This window comes from Nomascus leucogenys, chromosome 18 (assembly GCF_006542625.1).
Source record: "Nomascus leucogenys isolate Asia chromosome 18, Asia_NLE_v1, whole genome shotgun sequence".
Taxonomy (NCBI): domain Eukaryota; kingdom Metazoa; phylum Chordata; class Mammalia; order Primates; family Hylobatidae; genus Nomascus; species Nomascus leucogenys.
The window spans coordinates 296559-321033 of record NC_044398.1 but is presented as its reverse complement, the minus strand read 5'-3'; the positions used below and the strand labels follow the sequence as shown (position 1 = coordinate 321033).

Sequence of the window (24475 nt, the reverse complement as noted above, 5' to 3'; positions counted from 1 at the left end):
GTCATTATTTAGGTGTTCAGGAGTTGCAAAGTCAAATCTTTAAACCCACATATGGCCGGGCGCGGTGGCTCACGCCTGTAATCCCAGCACTTTGGGAGGCTGAGGCGGGCAGATCACCTGAGGTCGGAAGTTCGAGACCAGCCTGGCCAACATGGTGAAACCCTGTCTCTACTAAAAATACAAAATTAGCCGGGCGTGGTGGCGGGCACCTGTAATCCCAGCTACTCGCCTGAGTCAGGAGAATCACTTGAACCCGGGAGGCGGAGGTTGCAGACAGCCGAGATCGTGCCACTGCACTCCAGCCTGGGCAACACAGTGAGACTCCGTCCATCTCAAAAAAACAAAAACAATCACATATATTCAGAGAACACTGGCTCTGTCTTGTGCCTGTTCCTCTACCCAGTTTCCTGTGTTGCAGGAGTGCAGTGGGCACGATCTCGGCCCATTGCAACCTCTGCCTCCCGGGTTCAAGCAATTCTCCTCCCTCAGCCTCCTGAGTAGCTGGGATTACAGGTGCCCACCACCACACCTGGCTAATGTTTGTATTTTTAGTAGGGACGGGGTTTCACCATTTGGTCAGGCTGGTCTTGAACTCTTGACCTCAGGTGATCTGCCTGCCTCAGCCTCCCAAAGTGCCAGGATTACAGGCACGAGCCACCGTTCCTGGCCTGTTTTTCCTTTTAAGATAAACGCATGCAGATACCCACTGCCCTCTGTCCTCGTGGCTGAGGCACCTGTCTGTGCTTCTGGTCTTGGTGGGGTGAGTTCCGCATACGTGCTGAACCAGGGCCCGTGCGTCCGGATTCACTGGGTTGGGTCCAGATTCCCTCAGGGCTTGCGCCATTCTGCGGGCTTGGCGGCTGTGAGGGGTCACCTGTGCCTGGCTGAGGAAGGCGCAATCTCCCTGGGTTAGAAATGGCTCACGCCTGTAATCCCAGCACTTTGGGAGGCCGAGACAGGTGGATCACTTGAGGTCAGGAGTTCAAGACCAGTCTGGCCAACATGGTGAAACCCCATCTCTACTAAAAATACAAAAATTAGCCGAGCGTGGTGCTGGGTGCCTGTAATCCCAGCTACTCGGGAGGCTGATGCAGGAGAATCGCTTGAACCCAGGAGGTGGAGCTTGCAATGAGCTGAGATCGTGCCACTGCACTCCAGCCTGGGCAACAGAGTGAGACTGTCAAAAAATAAAAAAAAATGCCGGGCGTGGTGGTGGGCACCTGTAGTCCCAGCTACTCGGGAGGCTGAGGCAGGAGAATGGAGTGAACCCAGGAGGTGGAGCTTGCAGTGAGCCGAGATCCCGCCACTGCACTCCAGCCTGGGCGACAGAGTGAGACTCCATTTCAAAAAAAAAAAAAAGTACCAAAAAGTGCCCCACGTCATCAGGGCACAGCTCGATAGCTGGTTCCTAAAGTGAACATGGTGTAACCACCACACTGAACGAAACTGGAACAGTCCTGCCATTCTTAGAAGCTGCCTTGCTAAGGGGAATTGCCCTAACTTCCCATACCATCGATTGATCTCCAGGCCCTTGGTTTTCATGTTGATTTTTCAAAAATCACCTGATAGTTTGACCAAATGTAGCTTTCCACTGATGTGTGTGTGTGTGTGTGTGTGTGTGTGTGTGTGTGTGTGTGTGTGTGTGTGTGTGATGGAGTCTTGCTCTGTCGCCCAGGCTCCAGTGCAGCTGTGTGATCTTCGTTCACTGTAACCTTCTCCCGAGTTCAAGAGACTCGTGCCTCAGCCTCCCGAGTAGCTGGGATTACAGGCACCTGCCACCATGCCCAGCTAATTTATGTATTTTCAGTAGAGATTGGGTTTCACCATGTTGGCCAGGCTGGTCTCGAACTCCTGACCTCAGGTGATCCACCCACCTTGGCCTCCCAGAGTGCTGGGATTACAGGTGTGAGCCACTGTGCCCTGCCTTTTTTTTTTTTTTTTTTTTTTAGAGTCAGGGTCTTGTTCATGCAGGCTGGAGGGCAGTGGTGTGGGGATCACGGCTCACTGCAACCTCGACTTCCTGGGGTCAAGTTATCTTGCTGCCTCAGCATCCTGAATAGCTGAGAGTAGGTGCCCACCAGCATGCCTGGCTTTTTTTTTTTTTTTTTTTTCGGTACAGACGCGGGTCTTACTGTGTTGCCCAGGCTGGTCTGGAACTCCTGGGCTCAAGCGATCCTCCCGCCTCAGCCTCCGAAAATGCTGAGATCACAGACCTGAGCGCCCGCACCCGGCCTCCTTTCCGGCGCTCCTGTCTACAGTTGCCCCTCTTGGTCCCATTGTATTGGCGGATGTCGCCAATATGGTGTCAGACAGCGAAGGAGCAGTGGGCGTTTTTTCTTTCTCCCGTCCTTGGTGGCAGCAGCTCGGTCCGGCTGCAGGGCTGAGTCCGTCTCTCAGACAAGGAAATTGGGGTCCGAGAGGTGAGCCGGTCCCAGAGGCCGGGCCAGGGGGGAAGTGGGAGTGGGATCCGCAGCGGCCCCAGCCCCGCCTCCCCCCTGCAGGAGATTGTCAACTTCAACTGCCGGAAGCTGGTGGCCTCCATGCCGCTGTTCGCCAATGCTGACCCCAACTTCGTCACGGCCATGCTGACCAAGCTCAAGTTCGAGGTCTTCCAGCCGGGTGACTACATCATCCGCGAAGGCACCATCGGGAAGAAGATGTACTTCATCCAGCACGGCGTGGTCAGCGTGCTTACTAAGGGCAACAAGGAGATGAAGCTGTCCGATGGCTCCTACTTCGGGGGTGAGCTTGAGGGGGTCGCACTGGGTGGGGGGGCACGTGACCCCCGCGGTGTGCACAGCCCAGGGGGCTGCGGGCTGGGCTGGGGCAGGCACCAGGGACAGCCTGGGTGGGAAGCGCCCACGCTGGCTGAGGTGCAGAGGCCGGGCCGTGTGCCTGGGCGGGGAGGGCCGCGGTGCCCGCCTCGTGCACACGCTGAGGACCCCCCTGCCCGCCACGTGCAGAGATCTGCCTGCTCACCCGGGGCCGCCGCACGGCGAGCGTGCGGGCCGACACCTACTGCCGCCTCTATTCGCTGAGCGTGGACAACTTCAACGAGGTGCTGGAGGAGTACCCCATGATGCGGCGCGCCTTCGAGACGGTGGCCATCGACCGCCTGGACCGCATCGGTGAGCGGGCCGGGGGCGTGGCCGGGACGGGAGGGGTGTGGCTGAGGCCGCAGGGGCGTGGCTTGGACAGTGGCGGGGGGAGGGGCGTGGCTGTGGCCGCAGGGGCGTGGCTTGGACAGTGGGGGGGCGTGGCCGCAGGGGCGTGGCTGTGGCTGTGGCCGCAGGGGCGTGGCTATGGTATCAGGGGCATGGTTGGGGCAGAGACATGGCTAAGGCATCAGAATTGTGGCCATGGCATCAGGGGCGTGGCTGGGGAAGGGCAGTGGCTGGCGGCTCCTAGGACTCCTTTGGGTCTACAGGCTGATTTTCTGACCTATTGTCCTACTTTGGCCAGAGGCATCCTGTTTCCCAAGGGAGGGAATGCATGGGGTGTTTGCGGTTGTGCCGAATGCTTGGTGAGCACCTGCTATGTGCTGGGGGTGTGGGGGACAGACCGGGGGGCCGACTCAGACTCCCAGGGAGACTTATGGACTGGTGATGAAATCACATACGACCGGGCTGTGTGCCAGCAGGGGAGGTGGGGCCGGTGGGCTTCCCTGAGTTGGGAATGCAGAGTGGAGACCAGGGTAAGGGATGCTATGTGGAAAGGGGGAGGAAGGTGTGTTCGTGGACTGGACACAGCATGTCCCAAGGCCCTGAGGTGGATACAGCATGTCCCAAGGCCCTGAGGTGGAAAGTGAGGCCTAGAGTCCAGAGAACTAGGGAGGCCTGGAGGAGGCTGGGGAGAAAGGGGAGGCCAGACACACAGGGCCCAGTGGGCAGCAGGGAGAGTTTAGACTAAATCAGGAGCATCAGGGAGCCATGGAGGGTTCTAGGTGGGTGGAGGACCTAGTCAGATTGTATCTGCCAAGGCGGGCCATGTCCAGGAGGGAGACGGTGACCTGGCCTCTGGCGGGGGGCAGTCTCTGGGGCAGGGAGGGGCAGAGCCCTGATGACTGGATGTAGGTGCCGGGGAGATGGCGGCCCGTGCTGCTGTTCGTGGGAATGGGAATGAAAACCATGGCTGAAACACAGGACAGGTGCAATGGAGTGGTGTCAGGGACCTCCCCAGTGTACAGTAGGAACCACTCCACAACTTGCTCTATACAGTGAGTATGCAACACATTCCTGAATATCAGGTGCTTGGATTATACCTTCTGTATACAGCAGGTGCTCAGCACAGGCTGTGTACAGGCAGGTGTTCTCGTTATGCCTCTGGCACACTGGAGGCACTCATTATATAATCAGCCTATACAAATGGTACACGTGCATACTTGCTGTACAGTGATACCTGCTCCATGTACACAACAGGCATTAAATACCTGCTTGCTGCCAGGCGCGGTGGCTCACGCCTGTAGTCCCAGCACTTTCGGAGGCCGAGGCGGGCAGATCACGAGGTTAGGAGATCGTGACCATCCTGGCTAACACGGTGAAACCCCGTCTCTACTAAAAAAATACAAAAAATTAGCTGGGCATGGTGGCGGGCGCCTGTAGTCCCAGCTACTCGGGAGGATGAGGCAGGAGAATGGTGTGAACCCGGAAGGTGGACCTTGCAGTGAGCCGAGATCCTGCCACTGCACTCCAGCCTGGGAGACAGAGCAAGACTCCCTCTCAAAAACAAAACAAAAACCCTGCTTTCTGTGTGCAGGTGCTTCATGCATGCTGGCTGTGCATAGCACTTGCTCAGCCTGTATACAGCAGGTACTCCATATCCATACTATAGGCAAGAGATACTACATGTGTGCTTATTGCATACGGTAGGTGCTAAATGCATGCTAGCTCTACACTGCAAGCACTTTGTGCGCACCCGCTGTGTAGAGTAGGTGCTCGATGCCTGCTGTACGCAGCAGGCGCTCCCTGTGCACACGCTAACGCCCCCTCTCCGGCAGGCAAGAAGAATTCCATCCTCCTGCATAAGGTGCAGCATGACCTCAACTCGGGCGTATTCAACAACCAGGAGAACGCCATCATCCAGGAGATCGTCAAGTACGACCGCGAGATGGTGCAGCAGGCCGAGCTGGGTCAGCGTGTGGGCCTCTTCCCGCCGCCGCCGCCGCCGCAGGTCACCTCGGCCATCGCCACGCTGCAGCAGGCCGTGGCCATGAGCTTCTGCCCGCAGGTGGCGCGGCCGCTCGTGGGGCCGCTGGCGCTCGGCTCGCCGCGCCTCGTGCGCCGCCCGCCCCCGGGGCCCGCACCTGCCGCCGCCTCACCCGGGCCCCCGCCCCCCGCCAGCTCCCCGGGCGCGCCCGCCAGCCCCCGGGCACCGCGGACCTCGCCCTACGGCGGCTTGCCCGCCGCCCCCCTTGCTGGGCCCGCCCTGCCCGCGCGCCGCCTGAGTCGCGCGTCGCGCCCACTGTCCGCCTCGCAGCCCTCGCTGCCCCACGGCGCGCCCGGCCCCGCGGCCTCCACACGCCCGGCCAGCAGCTCCACACCGCGCCTGGGGCCCACGCCCGCTGCCCGGGCCGCCGCGCCCAGCCGCGACCGCAGGGACTCGGCCTCACCCGGTGCCGCCGGCGGCCTGGATCCCCAGGACTCCGCGCGCTCGCGCCTCTCATCCAACTTGTGACCCTCGCCAACCGCCCCGCGGGCCCAGGCGGGCCGGGGGCGGGACCGTCATCCAGACCAAAGCCATGCCATTGCGCTGCCCTGGCCGCCAGCCCGCCAGAAGCCATAGACGAGACGTAGGTAGCCGTAGTTGGACGGACGGGCCGGGCCGGCGGGGCAGCCCCCTCCGCGCCGCCGGCCGTCCCCCCTCATCGCCCTGCGCCCACCCTCATCGCCCCTGCCCCCGGCGGCGGCCTCGCGTGCGAGGGGGCTCCCTTCACCTCGGTGCCTCAGTTCCCCCAGCTGTAAAACAGGGACGGGGCGGCCCAGTGGCTGAGAGGAGCCGGCTGTGGAGCCCCACCCGCCCCCCCGCCCTCTAGGTGACCCGCCGTCCGATGAGGATCGTTTTTTAAGTGCAATACTTGGCCCGCCGGCTTCCCGCTGCCCCCATCGCGCTCACGCAATAACCGGCCCGGCCCCCGTCCACGCGCGTCCCGCGGTGCCCTTGGGGAGCAGCACCCCCTGCTCCCTCCAGCACTGGCACCGAGGGGCGGGCCTGGCTGCGCAGGGTGCGGGGGCGAGGCTGGGGTCCCGCCGCCGTGATGAATGTACTGACGAGCCGAGGCAGCAGTGCCCCCACCGTGGCCCCCCACGCCCCATTAACCCCCACACCCCCATTCCGCGCAATAAATGACAGCATTGGCGCCCAGCCTGGCCGCGTATGATTGCTCGGGACCCGCAGGGTAAGCTCGCTCCCTGAAGACAGCAGCCCCGGGGGATGGCAAAAAGAGCTTTATTTACACACGGGCACAAGGCTCGCTGGGTGTCAGCTGAAGAAGTAGGTGGAATGCTTCACCTGCTCCAGGTCGAAGGCCCCTGCGGAGGAAGCAGAGCGGAGGGCATGGGTGGCGGGAAGGCCCCGCCCTGACCCGCAGTTAGTTAGAGCCACCCTCGGGAGGCTGCCCACCCGCCTACCTGGCTTGGGCACCGCCTGCAGTGTCTGCTTCAGCTGGCTGGCCTCCAAGATCTTCCGGGGCCTGGGGTTGGAAACAGGGCGGGGTGAGGCTGAGGCCAGGTTTTTTGGGGGCGGGGTGGGGCGGGGGGGTCCGGGTAGTTGGGGTCAGCGAGTGCCTTACTCAGAGCAGAACCGCTTGACCAGGAACTTGGACAGGTCCTGCAGAATGGGCTCGCTGTGCAGGTGGACAAACTGCTCCCGGCACACCTGGGCAGGAGTGAGGGGATCCGCAGGGGTGATCAGGCAGGCTCTGGGCACCACCCCTACCCAATGCCCTGGTGTGCCGGGCCCCACCCATGAGTGGACTGAGGCTCGGACGCTGGGGGCACCTGGTTCATGATGGAGACATCAGCTGCGTGGGTCCAGTAACAGTCGTGCACAGAGACGAAGGTCAGGCCCTTCCTGCGGCAGAGCGGAGGGCTTGGGAGGGGAGCTCACAGGGCCCCCTGTGACCAGCATCCTAGCCCTGTGCTCAGCTCCCTCCACTCGACGTGCAGGGAAGCCCACCCTCCTCCAGGCCTCGCCCCACCCCTTGCCCAAACATCCTGGGTTTGGAGTCAGCACAGGCGGAGGAAATATTCTCAGAAGCCTCCCCACCCCACACCTGCCGCCCCCCGGGCTGCTGTGGGAGCCTCAGCTCCGAGGGCGGCTACGTTGTCCCCTCCTGCCAGGGCCACCACCACACATCCTGAGCGTTCCCAGCTCCCATGGCCGGTAGATTCTGCTGGAACGACCTCCACGTGTTGCAGATTTAACCACACATTGTGGTGCCCACCAAGAAATGCCCACCAGGAAGGGGCAGAGCCTATGCTTGGCTCTCCCTGTCAGGCCACAAGAGGGGAACTGCCAGGACCACCTACATTTGGGGCACACAGCCTCAGGGCCTCTACAGAGGCCCCACAGACATAGCAGATCCACTCTGCCCAGTCCCTGCCCCCAGCACTGTCCCCTGCTGGACCCAGCCTTGCCAGCTGTGCCCTGGTAACCAGAACAGAGGCCCCTGGGAGGCGAGCGGCACCCACGCCGTCCGGAGACACCCACCTGTAGCAGTGCAGGGCGGTGAGCATCATGTGTGAGGAGTCCAGCGAGTGGATGAAGTTGGGCGGGAAGCCGTTCTTCTGCTTACGTGTGTTGGGCTTCCTGAGGACGGAACAGGTGCCGGTGGAGGCAGCCCAGGGACACCCCTAACTGGCTACTGTCTCCACTGTGGCTGCTCTCCCGACCCCCGGCCAACCCCCCAGCCCAGGCCCCCCACTCACCGGCTGATGTCTCCGTTGTGGGTGTAAGTGATGCTCTGAATTCCACCTCCTAATTGCTAAAAAGGGGAAGGAGCCGGTGAGTCCCGCCCGAGGCCCAGCACGGCACTGGTACACTGGGGCGATGGTACACTGGGACGCTGGTACACTGGGATGGCACACTGGGGCGGGACGGGGTGGCACACTGAGGCAGTGGTACACTGGGATGCTGGTACACTGGGATGGTGGCACACTGGGGCAGTGGCACACTGGGACGCTGGCACACTGGGATGGTGGCACACTGGGGTGGGACGGGGTGGCACACTGACCTTGACCTTGGACTCCAGGCGATACGGCTGGATGATGGGGACACCCAGGGGTGTGACCCACTCCACCACAGAGCCCGTGTGGGAGATGAGGCGGGCGCTCTCGGTCAGCCAGTGCTGTGGGACACAGGCCATCTCAGGGCAGGGAGCTCAGGAAAGGGCTCCGGTCCACTTGCTCGGGGAGCCCTGGCCGAGCGGGGACAGGACAGGACAGGACGTACCTGGATGGCCCGGGTCCCCGAGAACATCTCCTGTAGACTCTTGAAGACCTGGCGTACGAGGTAGTGGGAGGCCTCCCACACGAACTCCTGCAAAGGGCAGGCAGCAGGTGCGGGTCCTCAGGGGCTGGCCCTACTCCCCTCCATTTCTGAGCAACTGAGGCCCAGAGCCGGGGGGAGGGGGGTGGGGGATGGGGGATGGGGCCTGATGCCCACGCGGTCAGCAAAAGACGCCCAAGCCCTAACCGGCAGCCAGTAGTCTGGGGGAACAGCCAGGTCCCCTGCTGGGAGGCTGGGTCTGGGGCACACCCGTCTGAGTTTCACAAGGCAGTGAAACCAACATGTTCGCAGCGCTACAGGCCTGGCGCACCTGGGGAAAGTCGTTCAGCTCCCGGAGGCGCTTCTCAATCTGCAGGCGCCCGCCGTAGCGGGTGACTCCGTACACCACGGTCATCACCGTCTGCTTCACCACCTTGCGGGTGATGAAGCCTTCCAGCACCTGTGCCACCCGCGTGCCCCGCTGGGCGTCCTGCCTACGGAACACCTCCACCTGCACCGCGGGGGGGGCGGGAGGTGTGGGTCAGCCCCTCTAGCAGCCCAGGGACCACCAAGCACCCACGAAACCCTCGGACAACACCTGCTTGGGAAGCCCCCGCACCAGCCCCACCACATCCTCGGGACAGGCCAAGGTGAGGGCACCTGGGGCCGAGACTCAGGGCCCGCACTGCCCCCACGCCGATGCCCCCGGGCAGCAGGTAGCAGGGCACGCCCTACCTGCGCGGCCACGCCGCTGTACACGTCCTGCGGCACATCCGAGGGCTCCAGGTTGACGGAGGCGGCGCCCACGCTGTCGCGGCCCAGGGCAGCATAATGCTGCAGGCCATTGCAAGAACCGTCCTGAGGGAGGGGCCGCAAATGGGAGATGGAGGCTCAGAAAGGCAGCGATGTGTGGGACCCCAAACCAACCCCCAGGTCCAGCCGTTCCTAGGGCCGTGCACCCCCCAGCCAAGTGCACCGGAGCCCCCACACGCTCCCGGGAGAGACCAGGAGCCATGGCTCCTGCACCCTCTAGGGCCACCTCCAGAGAACACCACGAGCGAAGATGAAATCTCACACCCTCAAGTCGAGCCCCAGGCCCAGTGCACACGGCATGGCCTCGGGGGCCCGACCCAGCTGGCTCACCTGATGGACGGGGAGGTGGGAAACATAGGCGGCAGGGTCGGAGGCGCGCACAGCCTTCGCCACCTCCATACAGCAGGCCAGCGTCTGCCAGGGTTCCTCTGCGCCCATCCACCACTTTCGGCCCTGCGGGGACAGCGGGTGGAGGGGGGGGGCAGTGAGTACCGGGCGGAATCCCTGAGCTCGCTGGGGGGCTGTGTTGCGGGGAGGTGGGAAATGGGGAGGAGACGCACACGCGTGACGGTGAACACAGGACCCATGTGGGCGAGAGACGGGGCGGTGGCTGGATGAATCCTCCATAGCCACGGATGGAGAGTGGGGGCTGCAGGTGGACCGGGCTCAGACAAGTGTGTCCGAAGGCGCCGGGGGAGAGGGGAGGGGGGAGAGCGGCGGGCGGGGGACTGGGGACGCCTGGGGAGGAGGGAGCGCAGGGGACGCGGGGCCCTGCGGGAGGGGAGAGGCAGGACGGGCGGGGGACGCAGGGGCGCCAGGGTAGGAGGGCGGGTGGGGGACGTGGGGGCGCCGGGGGAGGGAGGGGAGGAGGAGAATGGGCAGGGGGCGCGGGGGGGAGAAGGACGGGCGGGGGACGTGGGGGCGCCAGGGGACGGCGGAGCGTGGGGAAAGCGGGGGCGCCAGGGGAAGGGGGGAGGAGGACGCGCAGGGGGCACGGGGGGCGGGCGGGGGACGCGGGGGTGCCGGAGGAGGGTGGGGGATGCAGGAAGGCGGGACACGGGGGCGCCGAGGCCCCGCCCCTACCGTCAAGGGTCGGTCCGCGGAGTCCAGGATGTCATCCATCACCTCCTCCGCAAAGGCCAGGCGCTTCTGCAGCGGCTCCCGCTTCTTGAACCCTGTGAGATTGACCAGGTGGATCTTGAGCCAGTCTAGGCCGTGCGGGCCGAGCGGGCGGCCCTGGGCGAACACCAGCAGGGCCCGCGCCACGTCGCTGCCCAGGTGGTTGAAGTGCGGCGGGCAGGGGTAGGTGCGGCCACGGAAGTCCATGTTGTGCGGCAGCCAGAAGACGCAGTCCCGCAGGTGCTGCGCCAGCGAGAGGCGGTACAGCGCTTCCACCCGCAGGCTGTGCATGTCGCGGGCCACCTTCTGGCAGTGCGCCAGCTCACGGCGCAGCTCTGCCTTGCGGGCCGGCGTGGCGCTGTGCGGCAGGTGGACCTCGGGCGGCTGGGGCGCCTCGGAGGGCGGGGCCGGCACGCCTAGCTGGGGGCAGCCCTTGGCCTGGAAGAGCTGCAGCACCAGGTCCAGCACCGGCCCGTTGACGCGCCAGGCGCAGTTGCCCAGTTGGGTGAGAGCGTCCAGCGCGCCATGCAGCGCGGTGGGCGGGCAGGTTTCCAGCAGCTCCTGGTGCTGCGTGGCGCCTTCCACCGTGCGCATAAGCTTGGTGGGGCTGAGCAGGAAGGCACCAGAGTGCGGCGAGGTCCAGGGCAGCGGGGGGCAAAGCATGGGCACATCCACCGCCTCGAAGGTCAGAGTGGGCTCCGCGGCCTTCTCCAGCAGCTGCACATATGCCGGGTGCGGCTTCAGGATGCCGATCTGGGGTGCGACAGGCAGATGGGTCAGGGCCCCGGTGCTGGGGCCTTCCTGCACCCACCCCTTAAACTTGGGTGAGACGGGCCGGCTCCCCGACCAACAAGAAACCAGTGTGGCCTCCCACGAACAGAAGCCACCTCCAGAAACGGCCGGACAGCTGCGTGGACACCCATGGTGTGTCCCAAATCCTGGGAGGTACCGACGGCTGCGCTGAGATCAAGGCTCCGCACAGAGGTGCCAACCCCATGGGGTCCCTGGTCCCCCCGGTGCCCCCAGCGGGATGCCCCCCAGCTCAGGAGGGCACTGCTGCCTGGCACCTGCTGGACGTTGCGGAAGGAATACACGTGGTAGAGCACGGGGACAAGCCGGGAGGAGCGACGCAGCTTGTCCAGGCTGCTCGGCATCTGAGTAGCCTGCACCAGCATCTCCGCCAGCAGCTTGCCGAGCTCCATCTGCACTGGCAGGGGCCAGGGCTGCTCCCGCAAGGCCTCGGGCGCCCCCAGCGCCTCCCAGTACTGCCGCGGCAGGCAGGGCTTGGGCACCTGTGGGACAGGGCGGTCAGGGCGCTGGGCACCGGGGCCTCTGAGCCAGATGCCCCACCGCCCGTGCCTGACCCCCGGTGGGGCATCTGTCAGCCCAAGCATACAAAGGAACAGGCTGAGGCTTGGGGGCAAACCCGGCTGCCCCAGGGAGGGAGAGCGCCCACCCGCCACTGGCCCCAGCCAGGAAGAGAGCGGGTGCGGGCCTCACCGTGGTGTCGGAGGCCAGCAGGCACAGGTACTTCCTGTAATGGTTCTGCAGCGCCTGCACCTGGCCACTGAGCCGCTGCCTCTGCACCACGTGCCGGCTGAAAGTGCGCGCACTCAGCTCCCGGGCCAGGGTGGTGAAGGACTCACCCTGGGCGGGCAGCGCCTGCAGGACCTGCGGAAGGAGGCCGTGAGTGCCTGCCCGCCCCGCCCGGGGACCCGGCCGCGCGGAGGAAGACGCACCTGCAGGAGCATCCGCACCACCTCGCGCTCGTCCAGCAGGCACAGGAAGGGGTACAGTGAGAACCGGCCCTCGTGCACCTCGCGCTCCAGGCGGTTCTTGGTCTCCTTCAGCGCCCGGCACAGTGCTTTCTCCCATTGGTCCCGCAGGGTCTTCAGGATCTTCCGCTGCGGGGATGAACAGGCCCGGTGAGCCCCGTGGCAGCTGGCGGGACCCAGGCTCACAGGACGCGGATCACCGCAGCTCCCTGCAGACACCTCATGGCCCTCAAGGTCCCTGCTGTGTGTTCCGGGTAGCTCCCCACCCCGGCCTGCCCTCTGCCGGCTTCGGTGTGACTGACGCAGCCAAGAGCACAAGCCCGCAGCGTGCGCAGAAGCACAGGCCAAAATCCAACCTTGGGACCCCACAAGTTTTTCCTGAGCGACAGCCAGGCTGAGATCCTAGAGCCTGCATGCCCAGACCAGGGCATGAGCAATTCAACCGCATACACGGAGCTCAGCCCCTGCGGCGGACACGGGAGTCCGGCTCAGCCCCTGCGGGGGACAGGGGACCCCGGCTCAGCCCCCGCGGCGGACAGGGGACCCCGGCTCAGCCCCCGCGGCGGACAGGGGACCCCGGCTCAGCCCCCGCGGCGGACAGGGGACCCCGGCTCAGCCCCCGCGGCGGACACGGGACCCCGGCTCAGCCCCCGCGGCGGACACGGGAGCCCGGCTCAGCCCCTGCGGGGGGCAGGGGAGCCCGGCTCAGCCCCTACCGCGTGCGTGACCTCCTTGCTTGGCAATGCGGGCTTCTCCACAGACACCACGCACACCTTGCTGGCCAGCTCCACGCGGAGCTGCTTCTCAAAGAGGCACTGCAGGTCCTTCAGGGGCAGGTGCAGCTTCGGGTAGGACACAGGCCCATCCTGCAGGGATGGGGGTAGTGAGGTCGGGGGCTTGGCCAGAGGGAGACCTGCCCTCCCCTCCCAGGACCCCAAGACGTCATGGGTGCAGGCATTTCTGCGTCTCCTGCAAGTTGCTGGCTGCCATCGCTGACGCGGGGAAAAGCGGGCTGTGGGTAAAGTCAGTGCCAGCGGTGCAAACCAAAGGCCTTGGCCTCTCCTAGCCTCGGCCCCTCTAGATGGGACACGGCACCGTGGAGGTGGGGGCGGGGGCGGGGGCGGGGGCGGTGGTGCTGGGAGCTGGCAGAGCCCAGGGAGACCATTCACTGCGCCCCCAGATGTTTGCTGTTTTCTTCTCAAACTTGGAACTGTGTGAATGTGACCCATCCAGAAATAGATGAATTAAAAATAACAACTAAAGCCTAGCGCTTTGAGAATCAAAGACGCACGTCCACACAAAAGCTTGTACACAAACGTTCACAGCCGCATGACTCATAGTAGTCGATAAGTAGAAACAGCCCAACATCCATCAACGGACGAACAGACGGGCACGGCGCGGCCATCCACGCACTGGAGAATGACTCAGTCCTGACCCCGGCCGCCTCACGGATGCACCGTGAGGACGTCACGCTCAGTGGGAGATGCCAAACACAAAAGGTCACGCAGTGTGCGGTCCCATTTCTATGGAATGTCCAGAGCAGACTCATCCACAGAGGGGGAGGGGACGTGGAGTGACGGGTGATGGGGAAGAGGCTTCCTTTTGGGGTGGTGGAACATTCTAGAATTAGACAACTGTGACTATACTAAAATCGCTGAATTACACATTACACCTTTAAGAGGGTTTTATGGCAGGTGAATTACACCTCACTAAAAGACGAGCCCACTGCGTGCTCCTGGCAGCCCCACTCAAATGCGCTGCTCTCCTGTCACCCACCCTATCTCTGGGGCGCCCGACCACCTCGTCCCCCTGGAGCCCACACCCTCAGGGCCAAGACCCTCCCAGCTCTGGCTCCTCCAATCTTCTCAGAGGAGGGAGGAATTCAGGGCCCAGCCCAGGTGAGCCCTGGGCACCGGGGAGGCCCATTGGTCTGGTCTGAGCTGAGGCTCCAGGGACCCCCAGAGGGCAGCTATGAGGACTGAAGTCCGTCTGCCAGGCCCCACGTGGGCTCACCTTGGCATACACGTCCCTGAGCAGCTTGGAGGTGTTGACCGGGGGCGGCAGCTGCGGCGGGAGGCTGAAGGTGGGCTTCACCTTGTGCACGGCCTTCAGAACAGTGGCCCGATCCTCCCCGGACAGGGGCACGGTGGTGAAGAGTGCCTGCAGCTTCAGCCCCTCTTGGCTCATCTGTTCCAGACACCTGTGGGGCAGGAGGCCTGCTCTAGGGTCGGGCCAGCCCCACGCTGGGCTTCCACGGGCCCTGGGGGAACCTCGTGACCACCTCCTGCTAGCCTGCAGGTCTCAGTGCGGCTGTCAGGCCCTCTGGGGGTCCCCAGCCCCCAGCCCAGGCACTGTCCCAGATCTTAAAACCCTGGCAGGGACATGGTGGGGGGTAGGGGGTGGGAGGTGGGAGGTGGGGGGTGAGGGGTGGGGCCCTCCCGACACCATCTACCTCTCGATGGTCCCGGCATCCTGGTCCTGCCTCCCCATGCATTGGAGGGCGGCCGCATAGGACAGCAGGTCCGGGGTCAGGCCAGCATCCTTCACCATGAATAACACGTACACCAGCTCCTTGAAGGCACCCTGGGAGACCAAGCCAGGGTGAGGGTCTGGGGGGATGGCCCAACCTCCGCATCCTCCCTGCTCCCTGGAGACCCCTTCTCTGTAGCCACCAGCTCAGCAGGGGACAGGGTCACCAGGCAGGAGCGGCCAGCTGGGCCAACCGATGCGTCCCTGAGGTTCTGACACACAGGCTCTGCCTGCAGAGGCGGCCGCATGACCCACCAGGTGGCGCTGTGGGAGGTTCACGTTCCTCTGGGAGGCGGCTTGTTAAACCTCCAGGTTTGTCAATTGCATGGATCTTTTCAACGGACTGACTTGGCTTGACTGTTCTGTGCTGTTTCTGCCTTCCGTTTCATCGATTTCTGTTTTAATTTTTGTAACTTCCTCTCATCTACTTGCTTTAGGTTTAGTGACAGCTTCTTCTAGTTTCCTAAGGTGAAAGGTGATGTATTTGGTCTGTTTCACTTTTTTTTTCCCCCAAGATGGAGTCTTGCTCTGTTGCCCAGGCTGGAGTGCAGTGGCACGATCTCGGCTCACTGCAACCTCTGCCTCCCAGGTTCCAGCAATTCTCCTGCCTTGGCCTCCTGAGTAGCTGGGATTACAGGGACACGCCACACCAGCTAATTTTTTTGCATTTTTAGTAGATATGCGGTTTCACCATGCTGGCCAGGCTGGTCTTGAACTCCTGACATCGTGATCTGCCAGCCTCAGCCTCCCAAAGTGCTGGGATGACAGGCGTGCGCCACCGCGCCCGGCCATCACCTTTCTGAATATAGGCATTTTGTGACTATAAATTACCCTGCAAGCACTGTTTTAGCTGCATCCCAGAACTTCTGACAGGTGGTGTTTTCATTTTCATTATCTCCAAGTGTTTTCAAACTTCATAGTTTACTTCTTCTTTGGAAATTTTATTATTTTTTTAGACGGAGTCTCGCTCTGTCACCCAGGCTGGAGTGCAGTGGCGCAATCTCGGCTCACTGCCAACCTCCGCCTCCCAGGTTCAACCGATTCTCCTGCCTCAGCCTCCTGAGTAGCTGGGATTACAGGCACACGCCACCACACCCGGCTTAATTATTTTGTATTTTTAGTAGAGATGGGGTTTGGCCCTGTTGGCCAGGCTGGTCTCCAACTCCTGACCTCAGGGAATCCACCCGCCTCGGCCTCCCAAAGTGCTAGGATTACAGGCGTGAGCCACCGGGCATGGCCCAATTCTTTTTCTTTCTTGGTAGAGAGGGGTGTCTCGCTCTGTTGCCCAGTCTGCTCTCAAACTCCTGGGCTCAAGCAATCCTCCTGCCTCGACCTCCCAAAGCACTGGGATTACAGGTATGAGCCACCACACCCAGGCATGTATAGCTTAAATATCCCCTGCAATTTCTTTTTTTTTCCATCTAATTTTTGGCTACGCACAGTGGCTCATGCCTGTAATCCCAGCACTTTGGGAGGCCAAGGCAAGTGGATCAAGAGGTCAGGAGTTTAAGACCAGCCTGGCCAACATAGTGAAACCCCGTCTGTACTAAAAATACAAAAAAAAAAAAAAAAAAAAAAATTAGCTGGGCGTGGTGGCACATGCCTGTAAGCCCAGCTACTTGGGAGCCTGAGGCAGGAGAATCACTTGAATGCAGAAGGCGGAAGTTGCGGTGAGCTGGGATCTCACCAGTGCACTCCAGCCCGGGCGACAGCAACTTTGCTATCCACACAGACTTGGAGACTCTGTCTTAAAATATACGTATATACATAAAATTATATATTTCTTGTATTCGTTTTTCCTGAGATCCCTGTTCTGAGCAATTTCTCCTTTGACCCAGTGGCTGCTTAAGAGTGGCCTGTAACTGTAACAGACTATTCCAAAGGGAAAAACATTCCTTTACATCCTCCCACCCCATAGTAGCTCAACACATGCTGTGACATGAGATGGCCACACACCAGAGACATGAGTGTTGGGGCACTTTTTTTTTTTTTTTTTTTTTGAGACGGAGTCTTGCTCTGTTGCCCAGGCTGGAGTGCAGTGGCGCAATCTGGGCTCATTGCAAGCTCCGCCTCCCGGGTTCTTGCCATCCTCCTGCCTCAGCCTCCCGAGTAGCTGGGAGTGCAGGCGCCCGCCACCACACCCGGCTTTTTTTTTTTTTTTTTTTTTTTTTTTGAGATGGAGTCTCGCTGTGTCACCCAGGCTGGAGTGCAGTGGCGCGATCTCGGCTCACTGCAAGCTCTGCCTCCCGACACCCGGCTAATTTTTTGTATATTTTTAGTAGAGACGGGGTTTCACCATGTTAGCCAGGCTGGTCTCAAACTCTTGACCTCAGGTAATCCGCCCGCCTCAGCCTCCCAAAGTGCTGGGATCACAGGTGTGAGCCACTGCGCCCGGCCAGTTTTGGCGCAGTTTCTAAACGACCTCTGTATGGTAGACCTCGCTGACCACACACAGTCCCTAAATTGAAATACTCAGTTCTTCCCTTTCACCAGCTTCAAGTGTTCAGTAGCCACACACAGCTGCTGGCAGATGCAGAAAATTCCCAACTTCATAGAAAGTTCTACTGGATGGCGCTGGTTAGAATATGTGGCCAGGCACGATCGCTCACGCCTGTAATCCTAGCACTTTGGGAGGCTGAGGCGGGCGGATTCCCTGAGGTCAGGAGTTGGAGACCAGCCTGGCCAACATGGCAAAAGCCTGTCTCTACTAAAAATACAAAAATTGGCCGGGCGTGGTGGTGAGTCCCTGTAATCCCAGCCACTCAGGAGGCTGAGGCAGGCAGAATTCTTGAACCCGGGAGGTGGAGGCTGCAGTGACCTGAGATCAGGACACTGCACCCTAGCCTGGGCAACAGAGAGAGAATCTATCTGGAAAAAAAAAAAAAAAAAAGATAAAAGCAATGCCTTAGCCTGGCTAACGTGGTGAAACCCCACCTCTACTAAAAATAAAAATTAAGACAATTATCCAGGGGTGGTGGCGCATGCCTGTAATCCCAGCTACTCAGGAGGCTGCGATCGACGTCGAGCGACATCCAGGACTGCTGGCCACCCCCGAACGCAGGGAGAGGCAGGAGGGGTCCCTGCCAGAGCCTCTGGTGAGACCTCGGGTCTGCAGACATCTTGATTTCAGACTTCGGGGCTCTAGTGCTGAGAGTGCGTTTCTGCTGTGCAAGCGGCCAGGTCTGTGACACTTTGTTGGGGGCCAATCACAAAAGCGCCCTGTGACAGTGTGGGCTCTCTGCTGAGGGAATTCAGGGGGCTTGTGACCATGGAGGGGAAAATCCACGACCCTCATCCTCAGTCTCCTTGGAGTCTGGCGCCCTTGCAGCAAGGAAGAACCAGGCATCAAGCTGCCTCCACCTCGTGGTAAGGGCGCTGCAGACTTCACTGCAAGAGGGGCTCCACCTGCTCCTGCATTTTGCTGTCTGATGCATTAATAAAGAAGCACATCAAGTTCTCTACCACGAATTGGTCTTAATGTTGTGATAACTGTATTTTAACATAATAGTATCCCATGTTTACCCAAATATTAAGACAAGCTTTTACTGCTGTTTCTCAAATTAGGGCTGAAGGATCATGGGGTGGGAGAAAGCTGGGAACGTTTGCTCCCTTGAAAGGGTTTGTAACCACCACCCTCCAAAACAACCAAGGGGTCCGAGGAGAAACTTTGGCTGGATGTGGTGGCTCACGCCTGTAATCCCAGCTCCTTGGGAGGCTGAGGTGGGCAGATCACGAGGTCAGGAGTTTGAGACCAGCCTGGCCAACACGGTGAAACCCCCGTCTCTACTAAAAATACAAAAATTAGTCAGGCGTGGTGGCGAGCACCTGTAATTCCAGCTACTTGAGGCAGGAGAATCGCTTGAACCTGGGAGGTGGAGGCGGCCGTGAGCCGAGATCGCACGACTGCACTCCAGCCTGGTGACAGAGGCAGACTATGCCCCAAAAAACAAATAAACAAACAAACAAAAAGAAAATGGCAGCCAGGCGCGGTGGCTCACACTTGTAATCCCAGCACTTTGGGAGGCCGAGGCGGGCGGATCACGAGGTCAGGAGATCGAGACCACGGTGAAACCCCGTCTCTACTAAAAATACAAAAAAATCAGCTGGGCGTGGTGGCGGGCGCCTGTAGTCCCAGCAACTCGGAGAGGCTGAGGCAGGAGAATGGCGTGAACCCGGGAGGCGGAGCTTGCAGCGAGCCGAGATCGCGCCACTGCACTCCAGCCTGAGTGAGAGCGCGAGACTCCGTCTCAAAAAAAAAAAAAAAAAAAAAAAAAAAAAAAAAAAGAAAACGGCAAGGGAAATTGGAAAATACTCCAGATGAACCACAAAGAAGATGGGTGGGATGCAGCTAAAGCTGTGCTCAGAGGGACAGTGATGCCAGCGAACGCCCATATTTCACACAGAAGGATCTCAGCACAGCAGCCCCACCCTCCACCTCAGGAAACCAGAAAAAAGAGCGAAGTCAACCCCAACAGCAAAGCCTCATCCTGACAAGCTCTCTGCAGGCTGCCCCGCCGACGAGGCCAAAAGCACCCCTTGCCCAGACAGTTTCACGAGCCCTGAGAAAGACCGGAAGGAAATGCTCAAGGCATTAGCAGAATTTCTCCCTACTTTTTTGGTCATTTTCAAAATTTGAGAGTCACACGTGATTTGTACTTGCAAAGCCTAAAGAATTATTAAAATAGAAAACAAAGGACTTGAACTTGGGGGCTGAGAGAGAAAGGTCCAGTCTAAACGAGGGCAAGTTCCCGTCTCCAACGACCAGGGCAGGAGGCCCGGCTCCCGGCTGCACTCACCTGCCGCGCCCAGCCAAGCATCACGGTGTTGTACATGTCCAGTGTGAGCAGCTTCTGCTTCTGCCGGTGGCCGTGGTGGGTGACCAGCAAGTGGTGTGCGAGGGGCAGGTGGTCGGTGAGCAGGCAGCACTTGAAGAAGGCCAGGAGTCTCTGCTGCTGACTTGAGAGCTGGGCCTGCGTGCGCTGCGCCGACGGGGCCTGCTCCACATTGAGGCTCGGCTTCGGAGGGGCCTCCTGCAGCACCTGGGCCAGCTGCTCCTCCCAGGGGCTCTTGGGGGCCTGGTGCGTGCAGTGCTCCAGGCACCCGGCCAGGTGCTTGCTCAGGAGCTGGGGCTCCACCCGCAGGCGCTTGGTCAGCACCTTGAACTCCCCCCTCTGGACTGGCATCTGCAGCTTGGCCTCCAACCGCTGCATGCGCATCTGCTGGGTCCACTTATCCTTCTCCAGTCTCTTTGCCCAGCGGCCACAGGGCACTGGGGTGGCATCCTTGGCCCCCGTCTGGACCTTCCTGGGTGGCTGGAGGCTACCATCTCCACTGCCACATTCTGGGAGCCGTGCCACATCCACCCTGTTCACCACCACCTCCGACACGCTCTCAGCCTGCAGCTGCCGTACCCGCGCCTGGAGCACTGTGAGGGGCAAAGGGCGAGGACGTGAGAGGGACCCCCCCATCCAAGCAGCCATCTCTCTGGACCCCGAGCCAGGCCAGGAGGTGCAGGTGGCTGAGCTCGCCGGGACCCAAGGCGTGAATTCCTCGTATCTGCCAATAACGTTGTAAAGTCTGCCCCTCCCTTCCGGACACACGCACCCCACCACCTTCTCCGCACCTCCCCACCTGAGCCTCACAAAACTCAGCAGCCCTAACAAGCTGCCACCGAAACCTGCAGCACCGCGTCTTCCCGGTCACTGGCCGCTCGGACCCTCCAGGTGCCCAGGCCCAGAACCCCGGGGTCTCTGACAACGCCCTCCGTCCACCTCTCAGTACCTCCTCTGGGCTTGCCTCCAGAATCTATCCAGGTGGCCCCTCGCCTCCCAGGCCTCCCCTGCCCCTGCCCCTCTCACTCACTGTCTAGCTCAGGGCCTCTGCACAGACCCCCGGGACCCTGAACTGCTCGCTCCCTGGCTCAACCGTGGCCTGCAAGTTCGCACCCCGCCTCAGCAAGACCCCCCAGCTGGTGGAGCTGCCACACACACACTCCTAGGCTCCCAGCGTCTACGCTGGTGGACGCTGAGTCAGTAAACGCTGAGCCACTAGCTCACAGGGAAAACGCAGCTGCTGCTCGTACCGCCTCAGGCTGCATTTTTGCGAACCAATCAATGCCTAAGTGTTCTGTATCTGTTTAAAGAAGTCTTATTGGAAATCTACTGCTGGCCGGGCACGGCGGCTCACGCCTGTAATCCCAGCACTTTGGGAGGCTGAGGCAGGAAGATCACCTGAGGTCAGGAGTTCGAGACCAGCCTGGCCAACATGGTGAAACCCCGTCTCTACTAGAAATCCAAAAAATTAGCTGGGCGTGATGGCGTGTGTCTATAGTACCAGCTACTTGGGAGGCTGAGGCAGGAGAATTGCTTGAGCCTGAGAGGCAGAGGTTGCAGTGACTCAAGATAGTGCCATTGCACTCCAGCCTGGGCAACAGAGCAAGATTCCATCTAAAAAAAAAGACTGTTGAAATAGGCCGGGTATAGGGCGGGGCACCTGTGGTCCCAGCTACTCCGGTGGCTGACGTGAGAGAATCACCTAAGCCTAGGAGTTCCTGGCTGCTGTGAGCCGTGATCAGGCCACCGTGCTGCAGCCTGAGAGACAGAGCAGGACCCTGTCTCAAAAACAAACAAACAAACAAACAAAAAAAAACGAGGGGGGCGCCCAGGTGTCCAGGTATGGTGGCTCACGCCTGTAATCCCAGCACTTTGGGAGGCTGAGGTAGGCGAGTCATGAGGTCAGGAGATCAAAACCAGCCTGGCCAACACGGTGAAACCCCGTCTCTACTAAAAATACAAAAAATTAACCGGGCACGGTGGTGCGCACCTGTGGTTCCAGCTACTCGGGAGGTTGAGGCAGGAGAATTGCTTGAACTCGGGAGGCAGAGGCTGCAGTGAGCCAAGATCGCACCATTGCACTCCAGCCTGGCGACAGATTGAGACTACATCTCAAGAAAAAAAAAATTGCTGAAATAAAAAGACAAGCGTGATGCCCGCCTTCAGAGTGCTCTAAAACTCAGGAGACACTTTTAGGATTAACAGTTGAAAGCTTTGTTTTGTTTTGTTTTTGAGATGGAGTTTCCCTCTTGTTGCCCAGGCTAGAGTGCAATGGCATGATCTCGGCTCACCACAACCTCCACCTCCCAGGTTCAAACGATTCTCCTGCCTCAGTCTCCCCGGGTTCAAGCGATTTTCCTGCCTCAGCCTCCCAAGTAGCTGGCACTGCAGGCGTTCACCACCACGCCCAGCTAATTTTTGTATTTTTAGTAGAGACAGGGTTTCACCATGTTGGCCAGGCTGGTCTTGAACTCATGACCTCTTGATCCGCCCGCCTAGGCCTCCCAAAGTGCTGGGATAATAGGCATGAGCCACCGCACCAGGCCTCGACCTCCTGACCTCTTGATCCGCCCATCTCAGCCACCCAAAAGTGCTGGGATTACAGGCTTGAGCCACCGCATCTGGCCAGGTTTTTTTTCCCTTCATAAAGGCTCTGCCGTCTCTCCCTTCCGGGCTGGCTGATGGACGCAGACAGGATGTGGGGCAGGAGCACCGGTGGGAAGCAAGCACAGGGAAGCTCCCACCTGCCTCCCAGACCACCAGCCAGGCCAGGCCGAGGACCTGCCACCATCGGAGCCTGGGCTGTCCCTCCCAAGTTTCGAAGTCACCCAGTCTCCATTAGGCGCCTACCCCCCAGAGCCAAGCCAGGACAGCTGAGTCAGTTCAGGGTTCACGTCCTGGCTCTGCACATGTGGCCTTGGGGGGGTCTCTCCAGAATAATCTTGGGCCTCACCTGTGTCCCTGGAGAGTGGGAGCACCTGGTGGGGTTCTGGGGACGGGGAATTACGAGCGCTCCAGGAAGAAGCCCGCTCGGCAAGGACGGGGCCCATGAGCGGCGCAAGAGACGTTCCAGCAACGCCATCTGGGCGGGTCTTGGGACCCGAGAGGTGGAGACCGCCCTCAACCTGTCTCAGAATCTGGGCCTTCGCCTTTTCTCCCCGCAGCAGGGGGCAGACCCTCCTCTCCCGCGCCGCCGTGGGGGTCGCGCTCACCCTCCAGCAGCTCCACATGGCCCCAATCCTTCCTGCGGTCTTGGTCTTGCTCCTGGGGGCTGGCGGACGAGCTCCTCCTGGGGCCGCAGACGCCACCGAGGGTCCCTGCGGGAAAGACGAGGGCGGCTGAGGGGGGTCCGGGCGTGTGGGCGGGGGCCTCCATAAAGGCAGAAGCCGCAGGGTCGAAGGGCAAAGGAGCCCTAAACGCAGCGGAAACTCTCTGAGCACGGCCTTAAGCTGGAAAAAAAACTAAGACAGCGAAGGTGGAAGGGGCCCCCCCCGCGGCAAACACGGGCGAGGAACCGCGGAGAGGGTTCCTCGCACTCGACGTGCAGCAGGTCAAAGGTTAAGAGCCCTAAACACCACACCTGGGGTCAGGAGGCTCCATAAGAAACCACGAGTCAAAGGTCAGACTGCACTGAGGAGCCTCAGTCGGAAGAGCGGGCAAGGGCGAGTGGAAAGCGGGGCCGGGTCGGTGCGCTCTGCACGCCCAGGTGCAAAGGGGCAAAGGTCAAAGCGCCAAAGGCCCCGGCCGCGCGGAGAGGAGCCCGCGGCGTGGCCCCCAGGCTGCTTGGCCCTCTCCCTTCGTGTTACCTTCTTTGGTGGGGAGCCCCGGGCGGCCGCAGGGCCGCAGGACCCGTTTGAGCCCCGCCGCGCCGCGGCCCCAGCAAAGTGCCGACATTACGCACGCCGCTCCGGGCGCCGCCACCACCACCCCACCGGCCCGGGCCTGCGCGTGCGCCCGCGCCGCCTGCCGGGAGTTGTAGTTTCATGGTCGACGGAGGCTGCGAAAGGAAACTCCAGCCGGAAGTGCACTGCCTGAACTACAATTCCCAGGATGCAGCGGGGGCGCGGAGGCATGAAGGCATGCGCCGATGGGCGCTCTGAGTGCTTCCTCCTGCTGTTTTCAAAGGGGGGGGCGGGACAGAGCTGTTGCCGTGGCAACCGGGGGGACGCTCAGGCTGTCTTCCCGAGGACCTCAAACCCGGACATTTTTTCTGTTTTTCTTTCTTTTTTGGTTTTGTTTTGGACGCGTTGTCGCCCAGGCTGGAGTGCAGTGGCGCGATCATAGCTCAGTGCAGCTTCGAACTGCTAGGGTCAAGAGATCCTCGCCCCTCGGCTTCCCAAAGCGCTGGGATTGCAGACGCCGCCGCCGTGCCCGGCTTTTTTTTTTTTTTTTTTTCCAAGGAATACTCATCTAATAATGAGGACAGCATCTGCAATTTAGAGATTCCTGTCCGCAACCTTCATTGCTCCAACGACAACTTTTGGGTAAGAGCCGTTAGGATGCCGTCTTTCGTAGAGGAAGCTGAGGCTCAGAGAGGGCCACCAAGTTGCTGGAAGACACAGCACGCGCGACCTCAGGGAGGCTGCAAGGAGAGAATGCCCCAGTCTGCGAGACTCCCAGCCTCCAGCTTCAGTTTACTCTCCAATCCCCAAGCCCTCAGGGGCAGGAGCCGAATGGAGCGGCAGGCTTGGATTCACCTGCTAAGTGGGGTGAGGTCAAGGGAATGAAATAAACCTCAGAGCCTAGAGCCTGCCCTGGTCTCCGCGTGATCCTGCCTAGGAGGAGCAGGGCGGGAGCTTTAGAATGGAACCTGGAAGGCGTGCCCACCTGTGTCGTTCAGCTGGGGCAGCAGGCCAGAGGCGGGAGCGCCTGCTCCGGGGAAGCAGGCTTGTGAAGGGTGAGAATAGGAATATCTGGGAGTAA

At 61.0% G+C, this 24475-nt stretch overlaps 2 protein-coding genes across 3 annotated transcripts in view; one reads left to right on the top strand and one right to left on the bottom strand.

Moving 5' to 3' along the window:
• The window catches only part of HCN2 (hyperpolarization activated cyclic nucleotide gated potassium and sodium channel 2), a 30455-nt gene extending 24095 nt beyond the window's left edge, over nt 1–6360 (top strand). Inside the window, exons 6-8 of the mRNA XM_030797812.1 lie at nt 2502–2742; nt 2964–3128; nt 4997–6360. Of these exons, the coding sequence (XP_030653672.1) occupies nt 2502–2742; nt 2964–3128; nt 4997–5673 (1083 nt within the window). The 3' untranslated portion in view covers nt 5674–6360. The remainder of the gene's footprint in view (nt 1–2501; nt 2743–2963; nt 3129–4996) is intronic.
• Nucleotides 6361–6422: 62 nt separating this feature from the next.
• Nucleotides 6423–23542, bottom strand: POLRMT (RNA polymerase mitochondrial). Of its 2 annotated transcripts, none has more exons than XM_030797811.1 (21): nt 23133–23490; nt 22765–22869; nt 19517–20145; nt 14644–14774; nt 14205–14391; nt 12908–13057; nt 12156–12320; nt 11917–12087; nt 11484–11708; nt 10381–11169; nt 9628–9750; nt 9220–9342; nt 8816–8995; nt 8449–8535; nt 8231–8344; nt 7926–7981; nt 7708–7806; nt 6996–7068; nt 6788–6873; nt 6627–6688; nt 6423–6527 (listed from the first exon to the last, which is right to left on the bottom strand). In XM_030797811.1, the coding sequence occupies exons 3-21, from the start codon at nt 19934–19936 to the stop codon at nt 6478–6480; spliced, it is 3291 nt and encodes a 1096-aa protein (XP_030653671.1). In that variant the 5' UTR covers nt 19937–20145; nt 22765–22869; nt 23133–23490; the 3' UTR covers nt 6423–6477. The 2 variants fall into 2 exon arrangements, with proteins under 2 accessions (XP_030653671.1, XP_003277019.2); XM_003276971.4 differs by having other exon boundaries at nt 6425–6527; nt 23359–23542.
• Nucleotides 23543–24475: the final 933 nt, after the last annotated feature.